The sequence below is a fragment of the Rhinatrema bivittatum genome, chromosome 2 (genome assembly GCF_901001135.1).
Source record: "Rhinatrema bivittatum chromosome 2, aRhiBiv1.1, whole genome shotgun sequence".
Taxonomy (NCBI): Eukaryota; Metazoa; Chordata; class Amphibia; order Gymnophiona; family Rhinatrematidae; genus Rhinatrema; species Rhinatrema bivittatum.
In genome coordinates this window covers 415,763,780-415,786,765 of record NC_042616.1, presented here as the reverse complement: position 1 = coordinate 415,786,765, position 22,986 = coordinate 415,763,780, and the positions used below count along the sequence as shown (strand labels likewise).

Genomic DNA, 22,986 nt, shown 5'->3' with positions numbered 1-22,986 from the left:
TCAGATCCGCCCCTATGAAGGATAGGGTTTGAGATGGAACTAGTTTGGACTTGGCATAGTTGACTGGAAACACGAGAGATAGAAGTGTATTGAGGGTTAGACGTAAGGATTCTAGTGCATGGTTTTGGGTCGGAGCCCTTATCAACCAATCGTCGAGATAGGGGTAGACATGGATTCCTTGACCCCTCAGGTAGGCCGCGACCACTACGGGCACTTGGTGAAGACTCGAGGTGCGGACACCAGGCCGAAAGGGAGGACCCTGTACTGGAAGTGCCTGGGGCCAACTAGGAACCGAAGGAATTTTCGGTGAGATGGAGTGATGGCAATGTATGTGTCCTGAAGATCTAGAGATCAAAGTTGGTGCAGCGTTTCATGGTGGTCCTTTTGCTGCGCCACTATTTCTTGGATTTTGTCTCCGAAGAGATTATCTCCAGCACAAGGTAGGTCTGCTAACTGGTCTTACACCTCTCGTCGTAGGTCTGAGGATTTCAGCCAGGCCCACCTTCTTGCACTAATCCCCGCTGCAGACACTCTGGAGGCAGTGTCAAAAATATCATAGGCAGCGCGGACTTCATGCTTGCCAGCATCTAGGCCTTTCTGAGTCAGAGCACTGAGTTGATCCTGGAATTGTTCTGGTAAAGAGTCAGAGAAATCTTGGATCTTCTTGAAAATGTCTCTGATATACTGGGTCATGTATAACTGGTAGGAAGCAATGCAAGAAATGAGCAAAACACAAGGCATGGACATTGGCACTGTCTCTCAGGGCGCCCTACTCAAGCCACCCGCGGGACTGAGTTGCAGACCACCCTGTCCCATTGCGCGCCCTACACAGCCCTTGCAGGCTGGTCACGGACCACGAGGAGAACGGGACAGCGCAGGAAAGATCCAGGTCATGACGGCTCGAGAGCGCAGGACACCAGTCCACCTGCAGGCCACTCCAACCCGGGAAAGACGTCGTCCGAGGGAGTCCGGCCCACAGGACCAGAAGGCTCAGGAGCGTAAAAGACGAGACGCAGGAACACACATCAGGACGTGGAGGAACATAGCGAGACATCACAACATGGACCGGGACCTCAGGCGGAACACCAAGACATGAAGACGTGATAGAAGGCAGATGAGACGAGGAGCTCCACGAAGACAGAAGACCTTACAAGGTTCTGGCAGGCAGGAGCCTCCAGAGGGAAGTCACCACGATGCAAGGCGAAGAACAGACTGACGAAGCAGCCTTTATAGGGCTGAAGCAGGAAGTCCCATCAAAGGTGGGGCCAGCACACTTCCTGTGCCTGGCCCTTTAAATCTTGCAGAAAGGCGCGCACCGGCGCCTAAGGGAAGCAAGCAGGAAGCTGTGCAGGACCGCGGACAGCGGCCTGCACTGACGTCGACGTGGGAAGAGGCAGGGCTGGGCCTAAACGCAGGCCCTGACGTCAACAGCGGCTCCAGCCGCCAGGAGGATCCCGGGGCTTGCGGCCTAGCGCCGCAAAGATGGCATCAGCGTCGGGGGCAGTCCCAGGCCGCAACGAAGGCTGGAAAGTCCGCGGCTCCGGCCGCGATGAAGAGGAGAAGCACAGGCGGCTTCCAAGCCGCATGAGGAAGGAAAAAGTCCACGACTCCTGCTGCGCGGGGGGGGGCCGACATCGGCAGCATCGCGCCGTGAAGAAAAAGCAGCATGGGGTGAGTAAGCGGAGCCTGCTCGTGGGGAGACCTGTGGGCAGTGCGTTCATAACAGTACCCCCTCCTCAAAGTCCCCCTCCTCAAACCTCCTATCAACAGTTCGAGGATAAGGGTATCAGTCCATACCGGATGGAGGTATTCGAGGGTCCAAAAAATGGAAGCTGGTAACTCCGGGGAAAGTATGAACAGAACAAGCAAAAGCAGCAGAAACACAAAAGACAAACCACAGGAAACCAGACAAAAGAACAAGCAAAACAGAACACACAACACAAAAGGCGAACAACCACCAACCAAAACAAACAGCACAACCCACAAAAATAAACAGCACAACCAACAAAAACAACAAAACACACCGCAGCCACACAAGCAACCCAACACACAGCAACCAACATACCAACCAAACATACAGCAGCCGCACATGCAACCAAACCAACACAGCATACGGCGCAAACACACCAACACCATGCCACCAATCAAACATATAGCAACCGCACACACAACCAAACCAACCCTAGCACACAAACAACATACAGCAGCAACACACACAACCACAGCCGCAAACGAGTGCAACCACAACCAACAACACAAACAAGCGCACCAAACAACACAAACAAGCGAACCACCAAACAGCAAACAAGCGAACAAGCACCAACAAGCACACAGCAGCCACACACGCAACCACCAGCAAACACACAGCAGCCAATACAACACCGCGCAACCAACCAAACGCCACCAAACATACAGCAGCCGCACACGCAACCAACCAACACAGCGCAACCAAATAACCAACACAACCAACCATAACACAGACAAGCGCACCCACAAAAACACAGCACAACCAAAGCAACCCTGGCACACATACAACAGCAACACACCCAACCACCGCCACACACAACAGCGACAATCAACAAGGAGCCAAACAGAACAATCACAGCAAAAGCGAGCCACACAACACAGCACAAACAAACAAACCGAACACAGCACAAACAAGCGCAACCAACACACAGCGCAACCAACCACACACAGCGCCAACGAGCAAACAACCACACCAACATACAACGCAAGCAACCATACAGCACAACACATACAGACAGCACAAACAATACAAAACAAAACAGACAGCACAAACAATACAAAACAGACAGCACAACCAATACAAAACAGACAGCACAAACAATAGCACAACCTACAAACAAAACATACAGCACAAAGAACAAAACAAACCAACATACACACACACCACAAACACGCGCACCAACAAACAGCACAAACAAGCGAACCCCCAAACAGCACAACCAAGCGCAACTAACCAACACCCACAGCACAGACAAACTATCAACCAACCAACCACACCCAGCACAAACAAGCCAAACACAAAAACATACGGTACAAACGAGTGCAACCATACCAACCTACAACGCAAGCAACACATACAGACAACACACACAGACAGCACACACAATACAAAACAAAACAAAACAGACAGCACAGACAATACAAAACGAACAAACGAGCAACAAGCAAGAGCCAACAAGAAGCACCCAGAAACACCAAGAAGACCTGGGGGAGGGAACTCAGGGCGGGCAAAGAAAAACCAGCAAAACCAGTAGGGGTGCAGGCGCCTCTGCAGGTCGTAAAACCCCAACCTGGCAACATGATGACAAAAAGTCTGGATGCAGGCGCCTCCTGCAGGTCGTTGCAAAAAAGAAATCCAGACAGCTGGTGCCTCCAGAAGGTCGTAACTATGGCAAACTGGCACCTCCAGTAGGTCGTATACATAAAAAATCCTGAAAAAATTTTTACAGTCCCATAACAGTCCAGAAACACAAACAAGACTCAGGGAACAAGGCAAATCCATCGCTGAAACACCGTTGGACACATGGCCTTGCATTCTGTTACGTAAGGGGTGGTTTTGTGCCCTTGGGCCTCAGCTCGGGCCCAGACCTTCAGGGCCGAGCCAAGGGTTGACGGTGGCTCCGCATGGCTGACAGTCTGACCCTCTGCCAGGCCGGCAAGCTCCCAAGGCCAACATCAGAGGATGTTGGAAGTTGAATGGTCCTCCGACCATTCCGAGCCCTTTCGGACCTGCTGCGAACAGCATGGAGCAGCAGGCCTGGCCTGAGGTTGAGGGCAGATGGCCTTGACACGAAGAAATGACAATGATTGATGCGACGGCATCAAGACAAAGACACTGGGTTGATGCAACGGTATCCTTGGACGAAGACACGGGGTTGATGCAACAGCATCCTTGGACGAATACAGAGGGTTGATGCAACGGCATCCATGATGAAGACACATGGCTGATGCAACGGCATCCATGACGAAGACACATGGCTGATGCAACGGCATCCATGACAAAAAACTTGACATCCAATTAGGCAAAACACAAGGCATGGACATTGGCAGTGTCTTCTCAGGGCGCCCTACTCAGGCCACCCGCGGGACTGAGTCGCGGACCACCCTGTCCCACTGCGCGCCCTACACAGCCCTTGCAGGCTGGTCACGGACCACGAGGAGAACAGGACAGCGCAGGAAAGATCCAGGACATGACGGCTCGAGAGCGCAGGACACCAGTCCACCTGCAGGCCACTCCAACCCGGGAAAAACATCGTCCGAGGGAGTCCAGCCCACAGGACCAGAAGGCTCAGGAGCGTAAAAGACGAGACGCAGGAACACACATCAGGACGTGGAGAAACATAGCGAGACATCACAACATGAACAGGGACCTCAGGTGGAACACCAAGACATGAAGACGTGGTAGAAGGCAGACAAGGCGAGATGCTTCACGAAGACAGAAGACCTTACAAGGCTCTGGCAGGCAGGAGCCTCCAGAGGGAAGTCACCACGATGCAAGGCGAAGAACAGACTGATGAAGCAGCCCTTTATAGGGCTGAAGCAGGAAGTCCCATCAAAGGTGGGGCCAGCACACTCCCTGTGCCTGGCCCTTTAAATCTTGCAGAAAGGCGCGCACCGGCACCTAAGGGAAGCAAGCAGGAAGCTGTGCAGGACCGCGGACAGCGGCCTGCACAGATGTCGACGTGGGAAGAGGCAGGGCTGGGCCTAAACGCAGGCCCTGACGTCAGCACTGGCTCCTGCCGCTGCAGGAAGCCCCGAGGGCGGCTCCAGCCGTCAGGAGGATCCCGGGGCTTGCGGCCTAGTGCCGCAAAGATGGCATCAGCATCGGGGGCGGTCCCGGGCCGCATGAGGAAGTAAAGTCCGCGGCTCCTGCCGCGCGGGGGGGGCTGACATCGGCAGCATTACGCTGCGAAGAAAAGGCAGCATGGGGTGAGTAAGCAGAGCCTTCTCGCGGGGAGACCCGCGGGCAGTACGTTCATAACAACTGGTTGATGGATAAAAGGCAGCATGTGATGGTAAATGGAACCTACTCTGAAGAGAGAACTGTGTTAAGTGGAGTGCCGCAAGGATCAGTGTTGGGACCGGTCCTGTTCGATATCTTTGCGAGTGACATTGCAGAAGGGATAGAAGGTAAAATTTGCCTTTTTACGGATGATATTAAGATCTGCAAAAGAGTGGACACACTGGAAGGAGTAGAGAGAATGAGAAGTGATTTAAGGAAGCTTGAAGAGTGGTTGAAGATATGGCAGCTGGGATTCAATGCCAAGAAGTGCAGAGTCAAGGATTTGGGGTGTGGTAATCCAAAAGAGTTGTACATGATGGCGGGTGAAGGGTTGTTGTTCACGGAGCAAGAGAGGGACCTTGGGGTGATAGTGTCTAGCGATCTGAAGACGGTAAAGCAATGTGACAAGGTGATAGCTAAAGCCAGAAGAATGCTAGGCTGCATAAAGAAAGGAATAACCAGTAAGAAAAAAGGTGATAATCCCCTTGTACAGATCCTTGGTGAGGCCTCACCTGGAGTATTGTGTTCAAAAGAAAATTATTCCTTACCTGCTAATTTTCGTTCCTGTAGTACTTAGGATCAGTCCAGACCGTGGGTTATGTCCCCCGTCCAGCAGATGGAGTCAGAGCAAACTTCCGAGGGTGCTGACATATAAGCAGGTGCACCCTCCAGGGATCCTCAGTATCGAGAATATCAAAGCCCAGAGAAAAAAACACTAGACAGAAAAGTAGGATGGATCAAGCACCAATCAAATTGTAACCACATGAACACATAACCAATGCAACTTGCAAGGAGAACTGTGAAGAACTAAGCAACAACAAAAACATCAGAATGTAGGAGTTGGAGGGACAGGAGATAGAACGTACACGAGCAGGCGTCTGACCATCACTTAACAAACCCGGGTGGGCGTCTGGACTGATCCTAAGTACTACAGGAACGAAAATTAGCAGGTAAGGAATAATTTTCTTTTCCCTGTACGTACTAGGATCAGTCCAGACCGTGGGATGTACCAAAGCTTCCCTAAACCGGGTGGGTCCCTGAAGACCCTGCTCGGAGAACCCTGTCCCCAAAGGAACCCGACTCACCTACCGGTAGTTGCAACCGGTAATGCTTCGAGAAGGTGTGCAGCGACTTCCATGTAGCCGCGCGACAGATTTCCTGAATTGGAACATGTTGAGACTCCGCCCGGGACGTGGCCAGGGCACGCAACGAATGAGCCCGGACTCCCTCCGGGGGAGCCTTCCCGGCACCTATGTAGGCCGAGGACACCGCTTCCTTGAGCCACCTTGCGATAGTCGTCCTAGACGCTTGCAGTCCCTTCTTGTTACCGGACCAAAGCACAAAGAGATGGTCGGACGCCCGGAACTCATTGGTCACTTCCAGGTAGTGCAGCAGAGAGCGCTTCACGTCGAGACGCCGGAGGGCCTGGGGCGCATCCGCCGGGAAGGCCGGCAGCTCCACCCACTGGTTCAAGTGGAAGGAGGACACCACTTTAGGTAGGAACGAAGGGACCGTTCGAATGGAAACTCCCGAGTCCGTGAAGCGTAGAAACGGTTCCCGGCACGAGAGCGCCTGAAGCTCGGAGATGCGCCTCGCCGAGGCTATGGCAACCAGGAACACCGTCATAAGTGTGACGTCCTTAAGGGAGGCCTGCCGCAGCAGTTCGTAGGGAGCCTTACCAAGGATCCGGAGAACCAGGTTGAGATTCCAGGAGGGATAGGGATGGCGCACCGGCGGCCGCAGGTGCTTGACTCCTTTGAGGAAGCACGAGACGTCCGGATGAGACAAAGGATCTGGATTTCCAGTGGTACGAGCCAGGGAGGCTAGAGCAGAGACTTGCACCCGCAGGGAGTTGTAGGAGAGACCCTTCTCCAAGCCCTCCTGGAGGAAGGCCAGGACCTGACGGAGCGAAGGTGCCGTCGCGGAGGCTCCATGTCCAGCACACCAGACCTCAAACACCTTCCGGACCCGTACATAGGCGACTGAAGTGGAGGTCTTACGTGCCTTGAGAAGAGTGTCTACCACGGTTACTGCGTATCCCTTGCGCAGGAGACTCTGCCTTTCAAAAGCCAAGCCGCGAGACAAAAGTGTTCCGCCTGGTCCGAAAATACCGGACCCTGATGGAGCAGCCGCGGAAGGTGTGACAATCGCAGAGGTCCGTCCACTACCAGGTTGAGTAGATCCGCAAACCACGGGCGCCGCGGCCATTCTGGCGCCACCAGGATGACCTGCCCTGGATAATCTTCTATCCTCCACACCACCTTGCCCACCAGAGGCCACGGCGGGAAGACGTACAGCCGAAGATGAGGGGGCCAGGGTAGCACCAGGGCGTCCACTCCTTCCGCCCCGTGATCTCTTCTCCGACTGTAAAACCGCGGGGCCTTTGCGTTGCCCGACGTTGCCATGAGGTCCATGGCGGGAGTTCCCCAGCGCCGAGTGATGATCGACATTGCCTCGTCGGAGAGAACCCATTCCCCCGGGTCCAACGTCTGCCGACTCAGGTAGTCCGCCTGAATATTGTCCACGCCTGCGATGTGGGAGGCCGCCAGGCGGTCGAGGAACCGCTCCGCCCAGGCCATGAGACGGGCCGCTTCGAGGGCCACCCCCGGGCTCTTGGTGCCTCCCTGTCGGTTGATGTAGGCTACCGTGGTCGCATTGTCCGAGAGAACCCGGACCGCACGTTGCCGGATGAGAGGCAGGAATTGGATGAGCGCCAAACGGACTGCTCTGGTCTCCAGGCGGTTGATCGACCAGGACGCCTGTTCCTGTGTCCACTGCCCCTGAGCTGAGCTTCGGAGACACACGGCCCCCCAGCCGGTCAAACTGGCATCGGTAGTGACCACAATCCATTCCGGCGACTCCAGGGGACAGCCCTGCGCCAGGTTCCTGGGGTCTAGCCACCAACGAAGGCTGAGTCTGGCCTCCGGCGGAAGAGGTAGTATCGCCTGATAGTCCTGCGAGACCGGTTTCCACCGCGAGAGTAGCGCCATCTGTAGGGGCCTCAGGTGTGCAAAGGCCCAAGGTACCAGGTTGATTGCGAAGGCCATCGAGCCCAGGATCTGCAGGTAATCCCTCGCTATTGGAACCTGGAGAGCGGCAAAATGGAGAATTTGCTCCCTCAGCGACTGGGCCTTGTCCGGCCGCAAGAAGACCTTGCCTTGAGCTGTGTCGAAGCGTGCTCCGAGGAAGTCCAGCTGCCGAGACGGAAGGAGACTGCTCTTGCCGAAGTTGACTACCCAGCCGAGAGACTGAAGAAATTCGACCACACGGTCGACCGCCTGCTGCCCCTGAGGGAGGGTCTTCGCTCGGATGAGCCAATCGTCCAGGTAAGGATGTACTAGAATGCCCTCTCTCCGGAGCGCTGCCGCCACAACCACCATGATCTTGGTGAACGTCCTGGGTGCCGTTGCCAACCCGAAGGGGAGGGCCTGGAACTGGAAGTGCTGCCCCAGTATCTTGAAGCGGAGGAGCCTGTGATGGTCCGGGCGTATCGGAATGTGTAAGTAGGCCTCCGTCAGATCCAGGGAGGCTAGGAACTCCCCCGGATGCACTGCCGCTATTACCGAGCGGAGGGTTTCCATGCGAAACCGGGGTATCCAGAGGACCTTGTTGACTTCCTTGAGATCTAAAATGGGACGAAAGGATCCGTCCTTCTTGGGCACCACGAAGTAGATGGAATAATGACCCGAGCCCACCTCTCCGGAGGGGACGGGTGAGATGGCCCCCAGGGCTAGGAGCCGGTCCAGCGTGCTTTGTACTCCCAGGCGCTTGTGACTTGACCCGCAGGGCGAGAAGACGAATCTGTCTTTGGGGAGATGCCGCAAATCCAACGCGTAACCGTGCCTTAGAATATCCAGGACCCATTGATCCGTGGTGATGTTGGCCCACTCCTCGTAAAACCAGGCTAGTCGTCCTCCGATCCTCGGGAGGGGGGAGTGGGCCGACCTGACATCATTGGTTGGACTTGCCGGAAGCTCCCTGCGCCGAAGAGTCCCTTGGTGGTCTACGGCCACGAAAGGACCGGGTCCAAGACTGAGACCTGTTCGAGGGGTTTCTCGGACCCTGGGGCCTGGAGCCCCGAAATCGCCGTTGAGAGCGGGACCGATTCCTGGAGAAGGAATTGGACGGACGATATGACCTCTGGCGGTCCTCGGGCAACCTATGTACGGAGTTTTCCCCCAGGGATTTAATGATCTGGTCAAGATCCTCGCCGAAAAGGAACCTACCCTTGAAGGGTAGAGAGCCTAGGCTGGATTTGGACGAGGCGTCCGCCGCCCAATTTCGAAGCCACAGCAGTCGCCTGGCGGAAACAGCCGAAACCATGGTCCTCGCCAGGACCCGCAGCAAGTCGTGGAGAGCATCGGCCCCGTAGGCAATGACGGCCTCCAGCCTGTCCGCTTGCGCCGCTTCCTCCGGTGGCAGTTGCTGTGAAGTAAGGAGCTGCTGCACCCACCGTAGCCCGGCACGCTGGGTGAGAGAACCACAAATAGCTGCGCGGACCCCCAGCGCCGAGACCTCGAAGATCTTCTTGAGGCAGACTTCTAACTTCCTGTCCTGGACATCCCGGAGGGCCGTTCCCCCTGTAACGGGAATCGTGGTCCTCTTGGTGACGGCAGAGACTGCCGAGTCGACCTTGGGTACTTTAAGCAGGTCCAAGAAGTCTCCGGGGAGAGGGTAGAGCTTGTCCATGGCTCTGCCCACTCTGAGCGACGCCTCCAGCGTGTCCCACTCCCGTACCAAAAGATGTAGGAAAGACTCATGAATCGGGAACGTTCGCGCCAGGGGACGTAGGCCCGCCAGGACAGGATCCCCCTTGGAGCTTGCTGAGGCTACGGAGGGAGCCGGAGGCCCCGGCGGTTCGACGGGCGGGTTGAGATCCAGTTCCTGGAGGACGTGTGGGATGAGGTCAGACAGCTCCTCCTTCCGGAAGATCCGGAGCACCCGTGGGTCGTCACACTCCAGGTGCGCTGCCAGGAGCGAATCCTCATCAGCCGTCGAAGCCGGGTCACTCCCAGGGTCCTGCGTTGGGATCGCTCCGCTGGGTGGAAGAGCCAGGAGCGTCTTCTGGCCGCCCCCCGAGGGCGCTAGATTGGCCCCCCCCCACCCCCACCAGCCGGGGCATCTTCGCGGGCATGGGGTTCGCTTGACCACCGGCTGGCGACCCCCCCGCCGGCTGCAGGCTCTGGAGGTACGCCTGATGCATTAGGAGAACAAAATCCGCCGTAAACCCCCCTGCTGGTGGAGGGACGGCGAGAGAGAGGTCCGTGGAGGGTCCCGAGGCGATGGGGGGGGAGGATGGAGCTCGAATCGGCCTCAACCGCGGAGAAAAACCATGCTGTGACTCTTCTGCCTCCGAGTCAGCAGCGCTCTCCAGCTCTAAAATGGCCGCCGCTCCCGCCAAAGAAGGGGGCGGGGCCCTTCCCCTCGAGCCGCGGCGCTCCAAGCCTGACGGCGAAAAAGTCGGGGAAGCCGGTCCGGTCTCCCCCCCGGGGAGACCGACACCGGAGGAGACATCCCGCGATCCGCCCTGCCCCGGGTCGGCGCCGGGAGCCCCCTTAAATCGCTGCATGGCGCCCGGCCGGGAGAGAGAACCCCTTCAGCGACCACCCCTGGGGCCGGATCCGAGGAAACCGCGCCGCGGGAGGAGCGGGCTCGTCCGCCCAGGCTCAACTCCGCGAACCCTCCCCTCAGGAGCAGCAGGGGAATGAGACTTCCCTGCTGCCACGGCCCCGGGGAATGGAAACGTCGCAGGGCCGAGGGGGAGGGGTTCGAATCGCGGCGCTCCGAACAGGGGAGAGGCTGGCCCCACCAGCATGCACCTGAGCCGTCCGACGGCGAAGCTGTGAAGAGAAATAACAGCAAAAACTTACCGCCGGAGAGGGGAGTAAAATAGAAAAACAACAAAGGGCAGACAAAAGAGAAAACAGTCCCGCTGGCAAGCTAACCAGGGCTGTGAGACCCGGGCAGGGGCTCAGAGAGACTCCCTGAAGTGAGAAAAAAAATTTTTTTTAACTCTATTTAGTAATTTAGAACCCAGGCCTGCTTGATCCTATCCTGAGAAGAAATGATAGAAATAATGGGGCAGAAGCCACCAACTGGGGAAGCAAAGGTTCCCCCACTCGCATCTGCTGGAGTCAGAGAGATACTGAGGATCCCTGGAGGGTGCACCTGCTTATATGTCAGCACCCTCGGAAGTTTGCTCTGACTCCATCTGCTGGACAGGGGACATAACCCACGGTCTGGACTGATCCTAGTACGTACAGGGAATGCTGGAGACTATATCTCAAAAGGGAGAGAAACAGGATGGAGGCAGTCCAGAGAAGGGCGACAAAAATGGTGGGGGTCTCCATCAAATGATTTATGAGAAGTTGAAGGACCTAAATATGTATACCCTCGAGGAGAGGAGATGCAGAAGAGATATGATACAGATCTTCAGTAAAACCAGAAAGGTTTTAATGATGCACAACTGACAAACCTCTATTCAAAAGAAATCAGTAAAACTAGGGGTAACGAATTGAAACTCCAGGGAGGACGACTCAAAACTAATATCAGGAAATATTTCTTCATGGAGAGGGTGGTGGATGCCTGGAATGCCCTTCCCGAGGAAGTAGTGAAGACAAAAACAGTGAAGGATTTTAAAGGGGCGTGGGATAAACACTGTGGATCCCTAAAGGCTAGATGATGGAAATGAAGAAAAGAGTTCATGGGGGTAACTTGCTGGTGTGGCGGTTACTACCCTTAATCAATAAGCCTTCATAGTTTTGATGCAACTCCATTATTGCAAACTGCTTTAACAGCAGGGGGAAAAGAGGAAAAGGGGAATTAGTTTCAGACAGGAACCAACAAAGACATGAATTTTACAGTCTGGGAAAACAAATAAGTATGGAGATGATGCAACTCCAACATTGCTCTCTGCTTCAACAGCAAGAAGTAATGGGGAATTTGACTCAGACAGCAACCTACAAGGGCCCTGACTTTGATGGTTTGGGAAACTAAGTATGGGGGTGACTTGTATGGTGTGGCAGATTCTACCCTTATGGGGGAGACCTATATGGTGCGTCTAATGCTACCATAAGCTTGCTGGGCACACTGGATGGACTGTTTGGTCCTTTTCTGCTGTCATTTCTATGTTATATTTCTATGTGGATGTATGGCAGGCTGCACAAACCCAATAGGGCATACTCATAGATTCTAGAAACTCTGAAATCAAATTTCTGTGCCAGGTTCTATCTGACGTCTCCCAGATGTAAGGTGCCATCCTGCGTGACCTCAGAGAATTTGAGCATTCTGGCCAAACCTTTGAGGTTTGTACCAAAATCCTTACATTTTACAAATAAGGCAATATTACCAGAAGTGTGTTACATATTAAAAAAAGGGGACGAGGGTAAATTATCACAATATAGCTAGTATCTACTGAACGCCCTCCCATTTTACAATTTTCTTTACCTGTTTAGCCTCTCCTGTGAATCTTTTCCCATCCAGTTTTCATTGGGAAGATAATATAACCAAAGTTTCACTTTCACAGGCAGGTGTAAGGGCAAAACCATTGACCATTTGAGCCCACACTCCCAGCTTCAGTCAGCCCAAGAAAGACTGCCAATTAATTAACTTAGCTTCTAGTTTAAAAACAAAATCTTGAATAACTTATAAGATTACCTTGGTCCCTTCCAGCCTCATCAACATATTGAAATTCTTTTAATGTCTGAATGTTAAAGAGACCTTCTCGACACTGATGTATGACTTTTTCTGACCCATTCTTGATAAGATGATCCAGCAGAGTCAGAGACTTGTAGACATGGCGCCACTTCTTCCCTTGATCATTCAGCCTTTGCCACAGCACACTCATAATCTCAGACAGAGAGGCTGCATGATATGTTAGGTCAGCAATCTCTAACATTAAGGAGCTAGAAGGTCCCCAAGGGTCATTTGATGTTGCTTCCCTGACTTTTATCACTGCTACCGAATAATTTTTCAGAAAGTTTTTCAAACTCCTCCGGAATGACATCACTACCGGCACTTATGGCGAGTGAAAAAAAATTATGCTCCAATGTGCCTCTATTTTATGATTCTCCATCTCGAATGGCTTCCATGTTTCTGGAAATAAAACAGCAAAGTAAGGCAAGATATTATACACTAGCAAATTCAGTATTATTTTATGTTGATTACATCACAGTAGGGGGATCTTGGCTCTTTGTATTTAAAGTTCCATTCTGATTGATATAATGAAAGGAAATGTAATTACCAGACTTTAAAAAGAGTATATCCCTCAGAGATGAGAATTTGCACAAGCCCTTAAAAGGAGGTGAAACCCATTCCACTATTAGAGACCCAAGATCGATTCTAATACCAGGGTGCAGCTTCTTGGGACCTCAGGGACCAGGAATATTCCAGAGGCAGTAATCAGACCCCCAAGAAGAAGAAATTCCAGCCACTGCTCTACAGCAACATCTATTGGCTGGCTTAAAAGAGCAACTGAGCTGCATTCCTAAGGGAAATGTAGTCCTTTCAGTCTGACAAGAGTAGTCCTTTCAGTCTGACAAGGCTAGACAAGAGTAAGGAAGGAATCAAAAACTTGGAACCATGTCAAGAACCTTTGAGTGAAGGCAAGTGGGGGAAGGTTTTGATTGAAGGGAGCTGCCAAACAAAAAAAGGCAGATTTACACAAAAACCTGCGATACTTATTCTCTAATGACAGGAGCTCAATGGAGTTTCATTTACTGATCATGTAATCTGCATCATATGCGTTATCAGAAGAATGTCTGGAGAAATTTACAGAAAGCCTGCTTGCTTACCATAAATGCAGTTTTCCGTAGATAGCAGGATGAATTGGTCATTACATGTGGGTGACATCATCTGCCGGCACTGCACAGACATCTCTCCGAGCTATAAAGCTTTGAGCTCTACTGAGCATGTGCTGGAGTTCCGACATATGTGCTGCTTTGTGAGTCTCCTTAAATAGTAACAGAGCTGAATTTAGCTCTTTAGTCGACTCTCCAGGGAGATGGGCAGGTAATGTGTGGTCAATTTATCTTGCTATCTATGCAAAAAGCAAATGTTGCTTACCTGATGTAACAGGTGTTCTCACAGGACAGCAGGATGTTAGTCCTCACAAATGGGTGACATCGAGGATGGAGCCCAACCACGGAAAACTTCTGTCAAAGTTTCTGGAACTTTGACTGGCCCCTACTGGGCATGCCCAGCACGGCACCAACCCTGCAGCCAGCAGGGGTCCCCCTTCAGTCTTGTTTGAACGCTACAGGCAGTGCCTAAAAACGAAATAAGAAACGAACCCAACACCGCGGGGCAGCGGGCGGGTTTCGTGAGGACTAACATCCTGCTGTCCTGTGAGAACACCTGTTACATCAGGTAAGCAACATTTGCTTTCTCACAGGACAAGCAGGATGGTTGTCCTCACAAATGGGTGAGTACCGAGCTGAGGATGTCCGAACAAGCACCAAATGTACCCAACGGCGTGCAAGAGGCACAACAACTGGGGTGGAATTTGGTAGAGGGCATCCGCACCCCACCGGGTAGGCGGAAGGGTATTGGTACATCATGTTGGAAAAAGGTTACGCAAGACAGATTGGCCGAAGATGGAATCCTGTCTTCCGGCTTTGTCCAAGCAGTAGTGGGCTGCAAATGTATGGAGAGAACTCCAGGTAGCAGCCCTGCAGATGTCAGGAAGCGGCACCGATCAAAGGTGTGCTACTGAAGTCACTATGGTCCTCACAGAATGTGCTTTAACACGGTCTTGAAAAGGAATGCCAGCTTGCTGATAGCAAAAAGCGATGCAGTCCGCCAACCAGGAGGAAAGAGCCTGTTTACCCAAAGGTTGCCCTATCTTGTTGGGATGGAAAGAGACAAATAACTGAGTGCTCTTCCTGTGGGCAACTGTACGGTCTAGATAGAATGCTAGAGCCCGCTTTCAGTCGAGGGTGTGCAGAGTCTGTTCCCCGGTGTTGGAGTGGGGCCTGGGAAAGAAAATAGGTAGTATGATGGATTGATTAATATGAAACTCCGAAACTACCTTAGGTAAGAATTTTGGGTGAGTGCGGAGTACCGCCCGGTCCTGCAGGAGTTTAGTGTAAGGTGGATAGGTAACTAGGGCCTGTAACTCACTAACCCTACGAGCTGAAGTGATAGCCAAAAGGAAAATCACTTTCCATGTGAGATATTTAAGGTCACAGGAGTGAAGAGGTTCGAAAGGTGGTTTCATAAGGCGACCAAGAACCAGATTAAGGTCCCAAGATGGGGCCGGAGGATATAAAGGTGGCTTCAAATGGAGCAAGCCTTTAAGAAAGCGTGTTACAAGGGGTTGTACTGAAATAGGGACACCCCCAATACCTTTATGGAAGGTGGCTACCGCACTGACATGCATTCTAATGGATGAGGTCTTTAGACCTGATTCTGATAAATGCCAGATAGTTCAAAAATTTAGAAATTGGACAGGAAAGGGGATCAAGGGACTGAGAAGTGCACCATGATGTGTACTTTTTCCATTTATAAGAATAAGATTTTCTTGTGGAAGGCTTTCGCGAAGCGATCAGGACACGAGAAACTGAATCCGAAAGGTTAAGTGGTTGAAGGACTAACCTTTCAACATCCAGACCATCAGAGACAAGGCTTGGAGGTTGGGATGGAGGAGGCATCCATCGTTCTGAGTGATCAGATGCGGGTCCTTTCCCAGGGGAATGTGTCTGCGGATGAAGAGATCCTGGAGTATAGGAAACCACACTTGGCGTGGCCAGTGCGGTGCTATCAGGATCATGGTTCCCTTGTCCTGACGTAGCTTCACGAGAGTCTTCGACAGAAGAAGAAGTGGAGGGAATGCATAAAGCAGACCGGTTGTCCACGTGAGGGAGAACGCATCCCTGGGCTGAGAGTGCTGACTCCGAATGAGAGAGCAGTAATTGTCCACTTTGTGGTTCTGAGGGGACGCAAAGAGGTCTATGTGGGGATAACCCCATTTCTGGAAAAGAGAGGTCGCTACCAAGGGATTGAGTGACCACTCGTGTGGTTGGAAGACATGGCTCAGTCGGTCTGCCAAGACATTGTCCACCCCCGGCAAGTAGGTGGCCCTGAGGTACATCGAACGGGAGAGGGCTTCTGCCCAAATCTGTGCAGTTTCCTGACAGAGAAGGAAGGAACCTGTGCCTCCCTGCTTGTTGATGTACCACATGGCCACCTGGTTGTCCGTCTGAATCAAGATTATGTGATTTGATAGGCAATCTTGAAAAGTCCTGAGAGCGTATCGGATTGCTCGAAGCTCCAGGAAGTTTATCTGGTGTTTGGCTTCCTCTAGAGACCAGAATCCTTGGGTTTGTAAACTGTTTACATGGGCTCCCCAGCCGACGTTGGAAGCATCGGTGGTGAGAATTATTTGAGGATCTGGTGGATGAAAGGGTAAGCCTTGTAGGAGGTTTGATTGATTTTTCCACCAGGCAAGAGACAGACGGAGTGCATCGGTGATGCGAACAATGGTCGACAGAGGCTGAGTGGCTTGGATCCATTGTGATTTCAGAGTCCATTGCATGACTCTCATGGCTAGACAGGCCATTGGAGTCACATAAACTGAGGAGGCCATGTGTCCCAGCAGAATGAGAAATTGGCGAGCTGTTGCTGTGCATTGAGACTGCAACTGGCAAGCTAGGGACACAAGGGTTTGGACACGTTGATGAGGAAGGAAGGTTTTTTCCTGTAAGGTGTCCAAGTCTGCTCCAATGAAGGATAAGGTTTGAGATGGGACTAAGTAGGATTTCTCGTAGTTGACAAGAAACCCTAGAGAATTTAGAGTTTGAATTGTCAGGGTCAGGGAAGACCGAGCGATTTGCTGGGTTGGGGCCCTGATTAACCAATCGTCCAAGTAGGGGTAGACATGGACACCTTCCTTCCTGAGGAACGCTGCAACCACTACGAGACATTTGGTGAAAACTCGTGGTGCGGATGCTAGGCCAAATGGGAGCACTCGGTATTGATAGTGGTTTTGGCCTACTAGAAATCGGAGGTATTTGCGATGAGCCTGAGTTATCACAATGTGGGTATAAGCGTCTTTCAGGTCTAGAGAGCAGAGCCAGTCCCCTCTTTGCAGCAGAGGGAGAAGCGAGCCCAGGGTTACCATCTTGAACTTCTCTCTGTGAAGGTACTTGTTGAGGGCCCGTAGGTCTAGGATTGGTCGAAGTCCTCCTGACTTTTTTGGGATCAGAAAGTACCTGGAATAGAACCCTAGTCCTTGTTGTAAGAGAGGAATGGGTTCTATAGCGTTTGACTGGAGGAGAAGGGAAACTTCCTGCTCTAGAAGAACCCTTAGGAGAAATATCCCCACAGGCCAATTTTTAAGGCTACGTAGGCTTTGCTCTACCCAGGGTGATTTCTTGGAACAAGCAAGTATAATGACATCAAGATTTTTATCCAGGGGCTACCCTCGACGGGTGGTTAAAAATGCTATGAAACGTGCACTTTTTATTAACTGTGACCTACTTTTTCTTCCGCACAGTCATACTAATGATATGGTTAATAACTGTATTTTACCTTTTTCGATACTCAGTCGTCAAATCATGAATATCATCTGCAGGCATTGGCAGTCCCTTTCCCTACACCATCTGTTTCAGGGACCCCTTCAATTTACTTACCGCAGAGGTAAAAACTTACAGGATAGATTCATCCACGCGGATTTAATCACATTACCCAGGGATTCTATTCCTGTTCCTGGGCATCAACCATGTGGCCACTGTGCCATGTGCTGTCCCCCGATACCCTCCTCTTCATTCATTCACCCGGGAACCCACAAATCCTTCCCTTTAAGATCATGTTCCGATTGTACTACCTCAGGTGTCATATATGTTATCACGTGTCCATGCTCACTATTATATGTAGGTAAAACTTCCCGTATGGTGAAAACCCGAATGATAGAACATTGTTCTAATATACGCCATGCCCGGGAAAATGAACCCCTTGTTGAACATTGGGTGCAGAAATCACATACTATCTCAGATCTCTCTTACTGTGTACTTGAAGTAGTCCCCCGTTCCCCTCGGGGTGGTAACTATGCTGAGCAGTTGGGCCGTATAGAACAAAGATGGATATTCCTTCTTGACACAGTTACCCCTAAAGGCCTTAACCGGGAAATAGAGTGGTTTTTGTTCACCTAATCAATGTTAAGTGTGTAATGCCTGTGAGTGACTGCTATGTGCGCTTCAGGAACGGGAACCAACTGGATTGGTCCCCCGGAACCACATGACCTGTTCACCTGTAGTTGGCGCCTTTCTGCTGGGTTCAAATACCTATCAGTATCTAGGGTGACTGCGCTCCCTGCCATATGTGAATTTACTCTGCAGCCAGGTATGTTGTACCCATATACTCTTGTTATTTTATAATTTGTTCGGCACTAAGTCCATTACTTTGTCCTGATGTATATATATTTCTTACAGTTTACTCTTTGAACTACTTGTGCTCCTTCCCGATGCAGCCCGAGGCGAAACACGGGACCGTGTCGGGGGACGCCTTTAAGATGTTCGCTTTAAAAGTCAGTGGAGTTGCCATATTCAAACAATAAACAATCTTTGTCCTTTAACAAATTGGATTGAAATTCATTGGGACTGAATATTTTCCTCTGCACTTCTTGTTTGGATGTCATTGGTTTAATGCAGCAGTGCTCTGTTGTGTTTTTAGATTTCAATTACCCCAATATTGACTGGGTAAATGTAACATCAGGAATTGCTAGAGACAAAGTTCCTGGATGGAATAAACAACTGCTTCATGGAGCAATTGGTTCAGGAACCAACGACAGAGGGAGCAATTTTAGATTTAATTCTTAGTAGAACGCAAGATTTGGTGAGAGAGGTAACAGTGGTGGGGCCACTTGGCAATGGTGATCGTAACGTGATAAAATTTGAACTAATGACTGGAAGGGGACAATATGTAAATCTACAGCTCTAACACTAAATTTTCAAAAGGGAAACTTTGATCTTTCAGATTTTTTGAAAAGTCATATGAAGCCAAACTTGAATTGAGAGCCACCTTGCTTGTGACTTTTATGTATGCTAATGATAGAGATAATATATTGAGAAAGTCCTTTAGGAAACATACACAGCTCTTCTATGGTGCTCAAATAAGAGTTTTCCCTGACATAACTAAAAGAATACAGGAGAAAAGAAAAGCATTTCTATCAATGAAAAATGAGGTGCTTCTTAGAGGCGCCAAATATTATTTAAGATTTCCTTGTAGCTGTATTTTAATACACCAAAATGATAGATATATTTTTTCTGATCCAGACCAGCTACGTGTATACTTAGACTCACACTCCTAATAATTCTGCAAAGGTGTTGGTTAATATAGTTAACTGTTGTGCACACGGTGTCTCAGTCTTATTGTTTATGATGGATATTCTTTTTTCCCTATGACCCCGCTTGGTAATTAATGGTTCTCCTAACTATTCCCATAATATTTTTTATGTAAATTTGCTTTTGCAAAAGATGTTATGTTAACTATATTTCAATTTTTTTCTGTCAACATTGTTTTCAATGTATTTGAAATTGAAACTTCAATAAAAATAAAATTAAAAAAATGGAAACTTTGATAAAATGAGGAAAATAGAAAAAAACTGAAAGGTGCAGCTGCCGAAGTTAAAAGGGTACAACAGGTGTGGACATTGTTTAAAAATACAATCTTATGGCGGCCCCAATTTCTGTTTGAAATTCAGGCAGCTATCAAGTTGTTACCGGAGGGTAAATGTCCTAGCCCTGATGGGTTCCCTACTGGTGGTGGGGGGCATTCCCTGGGCACTATGGCTGATACTACGATCACTCTCATTCATAAAAAAGTCACCCCTAGTATGCCTTACTGGCGCTCACAAATACAGGTTACTGCTGATCTGGAACAGCTATGGCACAGTCTTAAGGGTGAGCATGCTAAATTTACCAGGACTTGGGGGCCGTATCTTGATTATTTGAATGATACTTAAGCTAATTTGTGGTGCCACTTGGGGTTATTTTTTTTATTTCCACTTCTATTGTCCCTCAATCATTTGCTCCCCTATGTACTCTCTTTTGCCATGTACCTCACTGCAATATGAGTTATTGCTTCTATGTACTTTTCTCTGTTTGGAAAAATATAAATAAAGAGCTATAGCAATACAATCTTAGATGCGCAGTCCAGATGTCTTCCATGCATTAAAAAAAGGTGGAAGAAGGCAAAACGATTAACAGCATGGTTAAAAGGCGAGCTGAAAAAGGCTATTTTAGCCAAAAAAAATCCTTCAAAAAACTGAAGAAGGATCCTTCTGAAGAAAACAGGAAAAAGCATAAGCATTGTCAAGTTAAGTGTAAAACGCTGATAAGACAGGCTAAGAGAGAACTTGAAATGACGTTGGCCGTAGAGGCAAATGTCATAATAAAAAATTTTTAAAATACATCCGAAGCAAGAAACCTATAAGGGAGTCGGTTGGATGACGGAGGGGTTAAAAGGGCTCTTAGGGAAGTTAAGGCCATTGCAGAAAGACTAAATGAATTCTTTGCTTCTGTGTTTAATAATAATGATGCTGGGGAGATACCAGTTCTAGAGATGGTTTTCAAGGGTGATGAATCAGATGAACTGAACCAAATCACGATGAACCTAGAAGATGAAGTAGGCCTGATTGACAAACTGAAGAGAAGTAAATCACCTGGACTGGATGGTGTACACCCCAGGGTTCTGAAGGAACTCAAAAATGAAATTTCAAATCTATTAGGTAAAATTTGTAACCTATCATTAAAATCATCCATTGTACCTGAAGACTGGAAGGTGGCTAATGTAACCCCAATATTTAAAAAGGGCTCCAGGGGCGATCCAGGAAACAAGAGACCAGTGAAGCCTGACTTCAGTGCCAGGAAAAATAGTGGAAAGTGTTCTAAAGATCAAAATCACAGAACATATAGAAAGACATGGTTTAATGGAACAAAGACAGCATGGCTTTACCCAAGGCAAGTCTTGCCTCACAAATCTGCTTCATTTTTTTGAAGGAGTTAATAAACATGTGGATAAAGGTGAACCAGTTGATGTAGTGTACTTGGATTTTCAGAAGGCGTCTGACAAAGTTCCTCATGAGAGGCTTCTAGGAAAAGTAAAAAGACATGGGGATAGGTGGCGATGTCCTTTCGTGAATTAAAAACTGGCTAAAAAAGACAGGAAACAGAGAGTAGGATTAAATGGACAATTTTCTCAGTGGAAGGGAGTGGGCAGTGGATTGCCTCAGGGATCTGTATTGGGACCCGATGCCGTCAGTGCTCCGTCAGTGTCATCATTACTCTGGCCGAGTCATCGATGTTTTTTCATATATATTTTTGACGATACCTTCGAGGCCGCTTCAGCTGCCATCGACACCGTCAACACCAACATAGCACCGCCACGTAATGCCCTCGCCTAAACACAGTGCTCCATGCTTTGGGTTCTTATTAAAGCCCCGTTTTGGCCTAAGACACTACATAGTGCCAGGAGCAGTGCAGGCATGCTGACAGTCCGTCATCAGTCGCCATCCACGACAGCGAGGGCATCCATCTCGGTGCTGGGGAAAGACCGGGCCGAGCACCGTGGCATGCATCATCACTAACACGGTGACCGTCCGCCACCGACGCCATCCAGCACATCGGTGCTATCCTTCTCGATGCTGGACAATGCTCAGGCCGAGCAACATCACCACTGCCATCGGCACTGTTCCGCACAGTTTTGGTAGTCCTTGATGCTCCAAAAACACCGGAACGAGTTCCGAAGAATTCTGCACTGGCGTCATGAGACATGAGCCGCTGCGACGAGGGTCGAGTTCACGAGCTCGTTAATCGGCTCCCCTGTTCCCGAGGCATGCCCCACCGTCATCAGTGTGGGATTGTGGCCCTCTGCTAATTACAATGTAAGAGCCAGCCATGTACAGTCTGTCTCCTCTATACCTGCGCCACCATACCAGGCAGAGTTGAGACGGACATCTACGTCCACAGGCTAACCCTCGAGGACTCCTGAAATCGACGGAGTCAGCGATCTTCACCGGCTCGTCCTTCGGCGATCCACGTCGGATGGTAAGTACCCGCTTCTGCGGCATTTCCATTGAGATGTGTTCTCTAATTCGGGCCACATGGTTCAAAAAGTTCTAGGTCATGTACCTTCCAAGAACCGTATTAGTGTCACATATCACTATCAGATCGATACTCTAAGGCCGCGGTAGAAACAGTGCGGCAGTGCCGGCGCACCCTCGTTCCCCGCATGCACAGTTCTCTTCACCTACCGCTCGATACTCTCTTCAAATTGCATGCAAATGCATGCCGCGGCTGCGAAGCGTTAGGCAAGCGTTAGGCCCGCGCAACCCATTTTACTGTATAGGCGCTAATACAGTGCCTATACAGTATCCTGGGTGCGCTGGTACCTGTCATTTCAAATGTCATTTCAAATGACAGGCACCAGGAAGTGGATGGTTCCCCCCCCTCCCGAAGCAAGGCGCAGGGCGAAAATTAAAACGGGAATAAAGTGTAAAAAATGGGGGTAAAACCAAAGGGAGTAAAGTGTAAAAAACCATGGACGTAAGTTGTTTATATATATGTATAAATACCTGTCACTTTCCTGTCACTTTCCGAATCCCCCAGGCGTGCGGTCATCGAGGCGGCGGCGGGAGCCGGCGGGCGGATGGGCGCCCGTTCATCCAGGCGGCAGCGGCGGTGGGAGCTGGCGGGCGGGCGGGCGCATGTTCGATCCAGGCTGCGGCCGGGTGGGCATGCATTCATCCAGGCAGAGGGAGCCGGCGGCGAAAGCGGCCTCCGGAGGCCGCTTTCACCGCCGGCTCCCTCTGCCTGGATGAATGCACGGCCCCCGCTGGCAGTGAATGAATGCCCGTGCGATTTCGGCGCTCAAGGCGTGACATCACGACGCTTGACGTCACGCCATGTGACTGCCTTGAGTGCCGAAATCGCACGGGCATTCATTCACTGCCGGCGGGGGCT

General features: G+C 50.6%; 1 protein-coding gene across 5 annotated transcripts in view; it reads right to left on the bottom strand.

Annotated features, from left to right (window-relative positions):
• ENTHD1 (ENTH domain containing 1) overlaps positions 1-22,986 on the bottom strand; it is a 547,844-nt gene that overhangs the window by 307,573 nt on the left and 217,285 nt on the right. For all 5 annotated transcript variants that reach the window (XM_029590172.1, XM_029590177.1, XM_029590176.1 and 2 more), the window contains one exon: positions 12,686-13,123. In XM_029590172.1, the coding sequence (XP_029446032.1) occupies positions 12,686-13,034 (349 nt within the window). In that variant the 5' untranslated portion in view covers positions 13,035-13,123. The remainder of the gene's footprint in view (positions 1-12,685; positions 13,124-22,986) is intronic.